The 12,359-nt window shown below is 42.5% G+C and overlaps 1 protein-coding gene across 1 annotated transcript in view; it reads right to left on the minus strand.

Annotated features, from left to right (window-relative positions):
* Positions 1 to 3,854: 3,854 nt before the first annotated feature.
* The window catches only part of SLC30A7 (solute carrier family 30 member 7), a 67,077-nt gene continuing 58,572 nt past the window's right edge, over positions 3,855 to 12,359 (minus strand). The window contains exon 11 of the mRNA XM_077452808.1: positions 3,855 to 7,753. Coding sequence (XP_077308934.1) covers positions 7,706 to 7,753 — 48 coding nt within the window. The 3' untranslated portion in view covers positions 3,855 to 7,705. The remainder of the gene's footprint in view (positions 7,754 to 12,359) is intronic.

Genomic DNA, 12,359 nt, shown 5'->3' on the forward strand with positions numbered 1-12,359 from the left:
TACTTTTTAAAGGAGACAATTTGTCAAAAACTTTAAAATCCCTTAGAAATCTCCACTTACCTTTTCCACTGCAGGGATTTCTGTGGTAAAACCAACAGACCCAATCTTCGCCCCTCATGATGGGCTCAGTTTAAGAAAGCTTCAGGGACTGGGGCCCCTTTTTATTGGGGGGTCTGCACTCCTGAACCCTTAACAGCACCCTGCCAGAAAAAAGCCCGTTATTGGCTAAACCTTGTTTCTTCTTTCACAAAGTCCGGGTACCATTCACTTCGGCCTAAAAAGACACTTTGCATGGATCCAGCTGCATAGGTAGCTCCAGCCAGGATTGCTCAAGTGGAGCACAGGAAAGCACATCTTTACTCATGACTAACACCTTAGACACTGGCAAAAAAAACTGAGGTGCTCAGTGTCCATCACCTGAAGGTGGCCTATAACCCACATAGTAATTACTATGGCCCTGTGTCCTTTGATGTACAATTAAGAAATTACACCTTTGGAAATAGAGGCAGCTATCTTTGCCTTTCCACCTCATAAAGCATTGGGTCTGGATGGATTCCCAGCCAACTTCTTCTATATGTCCTACGCTGAACTCCTAGCCCCTAGAGTGCACACTTTGTTTGCCCACTGCTTTGATCAGCAGATCCTCCTGTCCTCAATGCTAGAGGCTTACATGGTCCTCCTCCCCAAACCAGGTAAAGACCTAACTGAATGCTCCTCATCATCCAATTGCCCTAATATATCTCATAATACTTACTAAAGTATTGGCAACTCTGTTGACAAAAATGATTCCATCGTTAGTTAATATACACCAGACCCTGGAAAATCAACAGATACAAACTCGAGGAGGGTTTTCATGCATCTTCAGTGACTAAACGACAGCCCACCCTTTAGAGTTTTTGTCTCTATTGACATAGAAAAGGCTTTTGACTCCATCAACTGGCAATACACGCACAAAGTCCTAGAGCTGGGATGGGGTTCGAACCGCTCTTTAGATGATGGATTGAAATACTCTACAGCAATCCCCAAATAGCGATCAGGCTTAGACTGTCTTCCCCTTTTTTTGACATAGGTAGGGGCACAAGGCAAGGGTGCTCCCTCTCTCCCTTCCTTTTTTGCTTCAACAATGGAGCCTCTGTTGATAGCACTTAGGTCATCCGAGGAGGTTGAAGCCATCCAGGTGGGATCCTTTCAAGAATGTCTGGCATTATATGCCAAAGTTCTAATCCTGTTTCTTAGGGATCCGGGGGCCTTCCCTGCATGCGGTGTTGTGTATCCTAAATGATTTTGCCTCTTTTTCCAGCCTCAAGGTCAATTGGACTAAATCATCAGCCTTCCACAAAATTGGGTTACATTCATCCCTTACTTGGGTATTCAAATTACTACCCATATATCAGATTATATGCTTTTAAAGTTACCTCCCCTAGTATGATGGTGTCATCAGCTCGTTCCTATGGTCCCACTATCCTCCCCGTATAGGGCTCAAGGTGTTCCAGGAACCTTGGGGTCAGGGAGGGTTAACCTTGGCAGATTGACCAAAAAAAAAAAAAAAATACTACCTTGCTAGGCATATGGTGTTTGCTCATCGTTGGGTTGTTGCTGATGAGGATTCGGCCACTGTACTAGAGCCAGCGCTTCTGGGCTCTTATGAAAGCTTACGTATAGCTTTATTTAGCAGTACCAGATCTAATCTTCCCCTTACAATAACCATGAAGGCCACCATCAAGGCTTGGGAAGATGCAGTAAAAAATAGTCAAATCCTAGTGAAGTGGAAATCCCGCCTTCTCCTTTATGGATGACCTCACAGCACCCTTACTTTTATGGTCTGCCTGACCCAATGAAATGGGCATCCAAATGTATCAAAACAGTGGGGAATGTTACCAGAGAGGGAGAACTCCTTACCTTCAACTAATTGAATGCAAGACATGACCTTCCAAACTTACTATTTTTGCTTTCTTGGAATATACCATGCATTTCAGATATCATTTTGTGATAGAGACTCAGCCTTCAGCCCTTGAAAGTATATTATTGGAAGACGACATATCTAAAACCATATTCATAGCTTACAATGAGCTGTTTGAAAAGAAAGAAAAACTCCCCCTGTAGTTAAATAATGCAGGGAACGATGGGTTTCGGGGATGCCTGATATTCAAGGGGAGGATTGGGATGAGATGTGGGAACAGCATTTCAAACACTTAGTATCAAATGACAGATTGATTCAATTTAAGTTTCTTCATAGGATTTACTACACACCTGCCCGAATAGCAAACATATATCACACTTCCTCTGCAGAGTGCTGGAGGTGTGTACCTTCCTCTGCAAATTTTAAACATATTTTCTGGATATGTCCATCAGTTCATAAATTCCAGTCCGAAGCGTCATCGTGCTTAACTGAGGTACTTACCGTTTCAGTCCAGGTCTGTCTCTTCGGTCTGGTGGAGGATGTGGTACCCTCTATAGTGCTTAGAGCGTTAATATTCTATGTGTGGGTGTTTGTTTTTGGGGGGGGGTATTACAAGATAGTCACGGTTATAGACTAGTTAGTCTCAGTTAATCAGGAGGCAGTAACCTTTTTGTGTTGTATATTTGCCCTGCACAAGTAGCATTGGTCTTGGCATTCATCACAGTTTTTTCCTGTGCTTTATAAAAATGTAATATATAGAAATTCCAAGATTAAAAAAAAAAAAATTCAGAGAATGCTTTGCTCTATACATAGTTAGATTGATCTACCTTGGGCCATTGTAACCATGTAGAAATATACCATGGCTGGAATTCTTTAATCAAGAACCAAAGAGTACATGAGAATCTCAAAGAAATTGGCAATAGGAGGTACCACATCCATGTTATCTATGTACTACCAAAAAACACAAAAAAAACCAACCACACACCTTATTTGGATTTTACCCCTCTCAGACTAAAGATATCAGATGAAGGGCTCATTTTTTTATTGGTCCAGTCAATGACAACTGAGGTAATCTCTTTTTCAATTGTTCACAGCAAAAAATTCCTGGACAGGGTTTCTCTGTCCATGAGATGATCAGACTTGCTTCTTTATGGCTGCATGACTACTGGTACCTCCCTGGTGATTGAGGAGCAGATTTATTTATTTTTTTTAAATCCCAAACAAAAACCCTGAAGCATCTGAAAAGCCTTGTGGATGGTTGTAGGTAGGTGAAGGGAAATTAGTCCTTCAGAAGGTCATCTAGCCTGTGACTTGGGTCCTCAGAGTTCTTAAGAGGGCAAGAAGGGGCTCAAGCACCCTTGATAAAAACCCTAAAATGGGAATGTACAGTACAGATAAACATCCTGGAAGTGAATGGATTCTAAGATCGGCCATACACTGTTAGAATCTGACGGTTCAGCAGAAAACCATGCATGGGCAGGCTGTTTGAACGCAAGTTGATCAATGAACTTGGGTACAACTAGCTTGTTGGATTTTTTCATGTAATTATAAATCACTGGGTGTTCTCCTGGTTGGGACGACTGCCCTAGCAGACCCCCACCCCCCCCCCCCCCACCAGGAGAAGACAATAGCTCCGCAGGAGTAATTCCCCAATCAATAATGACTGTTGATGGGAAACGCAAGCGACTGTTGCAGGAAAGAAACTCACTCCACCTATGGCCGGCTTTACAGAGTCCTGCAATGTTTGCTCGTCCTGAAGAAACTTCTAACCAATAGTCCTGAATTAACACGGACAAATCCTCATCCCCACACTCCTATTGTATGGACAGCCTACACTCTCGTATGTGCTTGACTTGAGGGATAAACTGACTGACATACAACACTTATTTATCCAAGCAAGTAATTAAACAAATATTTGAAAAGGTAACGATAAGTTAAAAGCTAGCACACAGGATTGTAAAAGAGTACAGATTCTTTTTATTTCATTTTGAAGTCAGAATGATACAATTTGTCCTGCTCCAAAAACCATAGATTGTTTTTGTACACTCAACCTGGCCTTCGGTAAAGTAGGGAAAACAAGCCAACGGGCAATCTGATCAGAAGATGGATTTGTGTACTGAAGACGCTAAATGCCATCCATCACAGTAGGTGGACTGAAACATGAAAATTCAGCCTGATGTTTACATGTTGGTGCTTGCATTGGTCTGGAATTCTAGGCTTTATGGAACGGTAAGCTTTTTTTTTCTTTTTCCAAGTTGGAACTGCAGATAGCCATGTACCAAAAATCACAGTCATATGCTCTAACAGCCAATACCAAAAATATAGTGGGGTCAATTCACTAAGATAGAATGCATGTAGTATTTGCCAAAACACAACAAACTAGTAATATGGCAAATGTTTACTATACCTTAGAGAAGGGGTGTCAAAACTCACTTTCATCACGGGCCACATCAGCATTATAGTTGCCCTCAAAATGCTGGCTGTAACTGCAACACTATATAAAATTTATAAAAAGGGCATTTTTACCCCCCTAAAGAATAGGTGCAGGAACTCACCCCCCAACTCCCCCCCCCCCCCCCACAAACAGCATTGAACAGTGGGTGTGGCCAATCTGCACCAACAGTGGGAGGATCTTAAAAAGGGGCAATAAATACCAGTGGTGGTTTATGTGCAACATTCAGGCGTGTGCTACGTACTGAGTGCAGGGTTCAGGGGTAGGGGTGGGCTGTGTACAGAGTGCAGGGTTGAGGAGTGAGCGACGTACAGGGTTCAGCTCTTTCACAGGCTGTCCACATCTCATTTCCACCCCTCCTCAGCTCTGACATCTGCAAACATTTACCTCCACAGCTCTTAGTTTTACCCAGCCCAAAATCGTCCTTGCATCTTATCTACCCGGCTTGACTCTTACCTTACAGCCATGTAGGCCGCTCTGCCTCTCTCACTTGCAAGGAGATCAGCATCTCTGCACCCAAGCACAGATGGGGATCACAGTGCACTTTACCACATGATGCCCCATCCCACGTTGCCTCTACATCTCCCTTGTTCCCGCCTTTAGTGCACAGCAAGCAGGAATCTGAGAATCGAGAGGAACATTGTCCTTGTAAATACAGAAGGCTTCCGTGTTTGCAAGTGACAGTAGTGAGTGAGGCGCAGAGGGTGGAACCACATTCTGGCTGAAAAAAGCCTTGGGTGTGGGTGCCACATGAAATGGCCTGGTGCGCAGGATTCAGCCCTCAGGCCTTGTGTTCCACAGAAATAGTACAAGGATTGGTAATGATGTGCAAATGCAGTAGCACCTAGTAACCAGAAAGTACTTCAATGAAGTCAAATGAGTGAGAAATAGATTGCAATTGGTTGCCATGTGTTACTACACATCATATAATCAAACACATAAGGGTTTTAGGTTTGCGCTCAGTTGTGCAAAGTTCCTTTCCAGTTTCCCACAAGGTAAATGGAGCTAGACTAGAAAGGATTTTAAAACTATTTGGGACACATACAGGATTGAATAAGAGATGTAGTCATCAATTGGACAGAAAGAATGTTTCAACTACAAAAAGATAACCGTATGGAGGTACAAAAAACTGTAAAGTGTCATTCCATTCAAAGTGATATTACTGTTATGGGCAAGTTCTAATAACCACTTGTCAGTTACTTTAAGTTAAGATCCTCGTACTTGCATTACCTTAGTACACCTGCCATAGCTTTCCTAATGTTTTAGAATATTAATTTATCTTAGAATACTACAATATAGAAGTACGAACCAGATGTCTATACTTCAAGAAGAAATACTGGGGATAAGAACTCTGGAAGGGGAAAATAAAAATAAAATAAATAAAATTAATATCACTAAAAGATTAGCCGGCAAGTGATAAAAAAAAAAAACAGAAAAAAAAATAACAAAAAAAAAAAAAACTAAAAATGTAACTGTACCTAAAAAGCCAGTTTTAAAAGTTTAAATTAAGGCAACACTTTTTTTTTGTTTTGCACAGAGTGGAGAGGGATTAGAACACCCATTACTTTTCAATGGCAGTTTGTGCTACAGTTAGGGAGATTCATCCTCTATTTGTACTGTTTACCATCATCATTGAAAGTGAAAATAAGAATACCCAATTTTGGGATGTCCCCAGAAAAATAATAGAGGGGGAATCTGCCAATAGGGACACCGATTATGGTGACCAGGGTGGGGGGAGGTCGTCAAGAGATTACCTTCATTTGCAGAATTCCTGCTTTGGCTATGGGAAAGGAAGCAAGGGCAAATCTCCCAATGGAACACATATGGGGACAAAAGACAGTTAAAAACCTCCCTTACTCTAGGCAAAAAAAATAAAAAATAAAAGTCTTGTCTATAGTGCTACTTTAAGTGAAACCAATCTTGCAATGCTTCACAAAAAAAAAAAATGCATATCTTAGTTATGAATTGCTTGCTTCATATGTTCACAGTTCCCTTTTAAAAAGAGGGGACATTGCTAAAAACATGGCACAATAGATAAAAGTATCTATCAAAGATCACTCTCCAGAGTCATCCATGTATTCATAATAAAAATTATTTTAAATTAAAAACCGTAACCATTGTGGGGACTGGTCGTTCTAAAGCATAGTTACTTTGCACATTTGTACATTACAATTCTGTGTATTTTCTTTAGCCCTTGTGCCGAGCACGAAGGAAATTCCTCCTTGTAGAAAGTCAGATATCCTGGAATAAGACATGAATTGCAGGCGATTCCAAGCTTTCCATGATCACAGTATAGCCTGCACAGCAACAGAACTTTCGTTCCTGCACATAAAAAGTCACATAATAAAAAAAGGCATTTATGGGAGCAAGCCTGGTTTATGAGACTATTGGATGCCACTTAATAAATGATAATGCATCAGTGTGCCAGTTGAACCATTTTATATTGTGTTTTTTTTTCTTTGTTAAATTCTTACATCCTGCTTTTCTGTGATGCAGCAATAAAAATATAGTCCAGAGATATGTCCCAGATAGATATAACCAAGGTGACAACAAGATATAGCATAGGGCATGTCCCGTTGTGCTATGGGGCGACAGGTCTCCCAAGCAAATCGTAGGGGAAGGCACTTGGGTTATAGCATTGCTATCCCGTTTCTGGGTGGTGGCTTTAACTGGGATAGTCACGTTGCTCACTGGCAGTCTTGCTGGTTTAGCCAATTATAACACTGTTCACAGAGATCTACAAGTAGTCTGATGAGTAAATTATTTACCTGTTCTTTACAATAAGCAATGAAGAGGTCAGGTTTTTTTTTTTTTATAAACAGGTTTGCCAAACTTAGCACTGTATTCATATTCACGCAGTGCAATTGACTGCCTTCCCTGGCACTGATTAGAGTTGGGCAAATTACAACAGTTTGTATACGGATGCTGCATTTCATAAGGAACACCGATATTGCCCTCCATGTCCACCGTCAGAGATGCTGCATGCATTTGGTTTCAGTTCAAGTCAAAATCTTGGATAGACAGTCAATAGACCTAAGGTGCATATATGTATATCTGATAGTGTGACTGGCAGAATGGCTATACTGAATACAGCACATCATGACTTGATAAGAGGCACCAGTTTTCCTGGACAGTGTTAAAAGGCAACATCCCATATGCAGTCCATACACTGTATAAAAGTACATTTGCAATTGAAGGAGATCTGGCACAAGTGGGAGGCCATCTCTGCCCAGAAGCAGGTGAGTGAGGCTTGGTCCCATTGGGTGCATTGCTGCAGTGGCTTTATCAGAGTAGGAGCTCAGGTCCTAGTGTTCATGTCCACACTTTGGTCCGATATGAGGTCAGCTGAGGGATCACATTGCTGCGGAGTCTATCTGTACATACAGCTGCCGGACACCAGCCTGTAAAACAGAGAAATCAGTTACAACTTCATTAATAGGGGGAGAGGTTTGTTCTGAAGTTCATGAAGGGAACTAAAGACTAAAAAACAATGTTTATGATTTCAGTGCAGCAAAGCCAGATCACTAGAGTTCAGCCAGGAACAAGAGTTTTTTTTTTTTTTATGCACTCACCAAACAGAAAACAAAACATTTCCAATAGTATTTAAATTAATACACACATGCGCTCGGCACGTCAAAGACAGCTCTCCGTCTGGACTAAAAATCAGTAGCTAGCGGGACCAACTTCTGATCATGTGATAACTGCACCTTTTTATTATTACTCTATGGAGATTGGAAGCCCCCTAAAAACGGTTTACTCCCCATAAGAGCTTGCTGGCTTTGTATAAGATTTGTGAGGACTTTGTTCATAAATGGTCAATTTCCACTTTGGATCTGGAATATCTTGCCTTAACAAGAGAACAGTGGAGGATGATGACCTGCCTTTAAAGGCCCCAAGTTGTAATAAGCAGTTGGAAAGGTTTTCTAGAGCAGTCTCATCGGAGGGTCCCTACGATGCATCGGATTCTGGCTGTAACGTTGCTTTGTAAAACCATGTCCGACTGGTCAAAATCCCTTAAAAGCATGTAAACACTACTGCATTTGAGCCCAAGCTTGTTGACAGTGAAGACCAGGTGGCTTTATCATCAAAAGCGGAGTTCAACCCATTTTTTAGTTTATTAAAAGTCAGCAGCTACAAGTGTGGCTGCTGACTTTTAACAGACACTCACCTGTCCCACAGTCCAGAGATGCGGCCGCCCGGAGCCCTGCTCCTCTCCCCCTCCTCTCCATGGCACCATCATAGTAGCTTAAAGCTTCACGGCCGGACATGCACTGGGCTCTGCTATTGGCCATGCCATCTTCTGGGACCTGTGACATGTCCAAGAAGATTGCAGGGAGGGGCCGCCTAGGGGAGGGGAGAAATCCCATTGGCAGCTGAGAAGCAGAAGGAGAAAGTGGGACAGGAAGTCCCCAAAAAAAATAACACCCACCCATGAAGGGTGGGAAAGGAGGGCTTAAAGCGGAAGTTCCACTTTTGGGTGGAACTCCACTTTACATTTTTTTTAGCTGTGACAGTGTGCTGTAAGCCATGCATCTCAATTCTTATGTCTGGCACCTGTTGGTGCATAGGAGTAGAACACTTTAGCTAGGAGTTCTGCACTGCAAAATCATTGCGCAAGAAGCTTTTGATCCACGTGTCCTTCAAGGGACTGGCTGCTCCAGCATTTTTTTTATTTTTTTTAAGTTTTTATTGTGCACATGAAGGATACTCAACAGTACATTCAGATTGCTGTTTTAATAATGTGGATGTAACACCTATCACACATCAGTGTCAATAACATTGCAAATATCAATCTCCCCTAGCTGAGCCATTCAGATCTCCGATTCTATCCTACAATGGAGTATGTTTAATATTATATATATATATATATATATATATATAAACCAGGTAATAAAAAAAGTCAAAATAAATCAAGAACCAGTAGAGAAAGGATAATTTGCCCCTCGGGGACAGAATACACTGTGCACCCCTACTCCAAGGGGACAAACTCCTTTCCATTCAAAAGAACCCAGCCCAACCCCCCTTCCCCCCTTAGTCCCACCATGGACTTTGAGGAAGTAAACTTTTTTTAAACAAATCAACCCAAAAAAAAAAAAAAAAAAGACAACCTGCAAGACAAAAGCATAATGAGCTAGTATGCATAGTATACTAGCTCATTATGTATTACCTCCGATTGAAGCCCCCCTAGACTCCCCCTCCAGCCGCGGCCATGTCGTCCCAGAGTTACTTCCGGGTATCGTGGTTCCGGCGCCCTGATTGGCCAGAGCCGCGATGACGTCACTTCCGTGCATGCGCACAGGAAGACGCTGGTAACGGCACGCAGACTGATGCAGCAGCACATGGGTCAGTTTGCTCTAGTGCGCATGTGCCGATGTCATCAGCACAGCTGCATGGGACAGAGGAGATCTCCTAAACCGTGCAGGTTTAGGCGATATCCTGGTTAGCTACAGGTAAGCCTTAATATATTTCCTAAATGTCTTGGGAGCTCCTCTAGCTTCGTAGGTCATCCCATACATCATCACGTCCGCATTTACTATTTTTATCCACATCCCCAGAGTCAGCTGCTCATCGTGAATTCAACATCTGGCAATGAGTTTCCTCACTACAAAAATAGGATCCTAAGGAGCAGTTTAGTGTATGTATTCATCCCCTCTTGATCAAAAACCCAGAGGAGGCAACGTAGGGGAGAGCAAATGTTAGGCAAATCAAACATATGAGAAAAATTCAGTCACCTGCGACCATAACGTTCTCACTTTTTTGAACTCCCACACCATATGTAGAAAAGTGCCTTCCGCCTCCATACATTTATGGCAGATAGATTCCCTCCTGTGCAGTTGGTAAAGTCTAGCTGGTGTATAGTACTGCTGGTGAAGATAACGGAGCCCCTGTCGAAGACATGTGTCGAAACGCGTCGGGCTAGCTGTTGGCACCCTACATTGCTTTTATTTTTACTTTTATTCCATTGCTTTGTGATCACTAAGTCATTAGTAATTTTTTTGACTTTTAATAAATTACCATTTTTACCGTCTGACCCGCACCATGTGGAGCTCTTTCTTCTTTTTTTCTTTTTTGGTCTAAACCCCTGAAACACCTTCCCCTCCATCTTGGGGTATTTGGAGCATCGGTGTGTAATGGGCCGTATCTGAGCTGGATTACCAAACTATTCTGAAGTTCCACCGGTGAGATTCATCATTGGGCATACAGTCTTTTGGAGTTTCCCCACCAGGTTGACGGACCTTCCTCGATCCACTCCTCGGTCCCAGATTGAGACCCCAAGCTTTACTGACTCAACTGTCATATGACTGTGTGAGTCCAACAGAGTTGGTAAGAAGTATCTATCTACTTTCCTTAATGTTTCCAGACAAGCTGATGTACATGGACATATTCGTTTAGTAGGATCTTCCCCCTACTTTGATACGGTTCGACCATCTTCGTGCCAGCTTCATCACGGAAGCTTATACCCATTTTTTGGACTTTACTTTGCCCATTTATATTATTTATATGATCTTTGTTATATGATCATTCTCTTAACACATGTTGATTACATTTATCACTTAAGAAGCGCTACACTATTTTTTACCTTTTTTTTTAAGATAACGGAACGGAATAATTTTATCCGTAGAGGAGATAAGACACCAAATATGTGTCCAGTACCTCCTGCCACAGCTCTTCTGACAACTCCAGGACAATCGTCGCCCACCAAGCCCTGGCCTTAGAGGTTGACCCCGTTACCCCTGGACCAACTGCCCCATAGTATCTAGAAACTCGCTTAGATGGATCCGGATGAATCAGAACCCTTTCCAAGTCTGTATTCTGTACCCGAAGTTTATCCCCCAAACTGCGCGCTCACTGCATGTCGCAGCTGCACATAGCAAAAAAGCCACGCCTTAGTTACTCCAAAATTGTTCCCTTAATAGAGCAAAAGTACAGAGACGGTCTTCCTGACAAATATGGTTAAGTACTTCATGCCATATTTTGCCCCGGTCGTCTGCCTGTCAGATAATTTCAAAAACTCCCCTAAAGATCTATTACACCATACAGGGCTATTTGGAGATAACCACAAGGGTTAATCTTTCCGTCGTTGGGAGCACAGGTGAAATATATATCCCAGGAAGTGCCATGACTGATTCCACCTTGCTCTCCGGAATCCCCTTCCTGTACAACATTCTGCATTTTCTTGTGAGGTGGCAACTGCTGCCTCCAACAAGGTAGTGGCATTGGGCGTCTGTGGGAAAAGTCACCAGTGAAAAAAAAAAGGATAGCTGCGAGGCCATAAAAAAGGGACGCAAAGCAGGAAGGGCCATCACTCCCATTGTAACTGGCAACTTTAATAACGCTAAACATACTCTGGGGGCTTTGGAACCTCACAAAAATGGTCTCCATGTGCCTGAAGACCCGTAGTGTCACAAAAACCAGGGAACTTGAGAGGATATAAAGAAACGTGGGTAAAAAAAACAAAAAAAACACATCATTTTGAACAGATTTATCCATCCCATCAAGGTGATTGGTAAATTCTGCCATTTCTGTACCCTCTCTCAAAAATTCCCAACAAATCGGTGACAAATTGGTCTCCAGGAGCCTAGAAACAGGAAGCTGCAGCTCAATCCCCAAATACCTAAAAGAGGTGGACAAAGAAATGGGCAATCCCACGGAATTACCACCGCATGATGAATAGGAGAGGGAGGATTTTTTTCCAGTTTATATGAAATCCGGAGTAGTCTCCAAATTCCTGAATTTGTCAGAAGGCTTCTGAGAGCGAGGGTCTCGAGTCCTGCAGATATAACATGTCATCTGCATAGAGTGACAACAGCTCCTCAAACTCCCCAAGTCTTAGACCAGTCAAGTTTGGAGTAGACCTTAGTTTGACTGTAAAAGGGCTCTATGGCCAGGGCAAGCAGGAGGGGTGAGAGTGGGCACCCCTGCCTGGTGCCCCAAAATATAGGAAAGGGGTCTGAAATAATGCCATTAATCCTTAGTCTTACCAACGGATCCGTGTACAAGAGCCGG

The sequence above is a fragment of the Lithobates pipiens genome, unplaced genomic scaffold (assembly GCF_037356315.1).
Source record: "Lithobates pipiens isolate NorthernLeopardFrog02 unplaced genomic scaffold, aLitPip1_a1.2 Scaffold_23, whole genome shotgun sequence".
Taxonomy (NCBI): domain Eukaryota; kingdom Metazoa; phylum Chordata; class Amphibia; order Anura; family Ranidae; genus Lithobates; species Lithobates pipiens.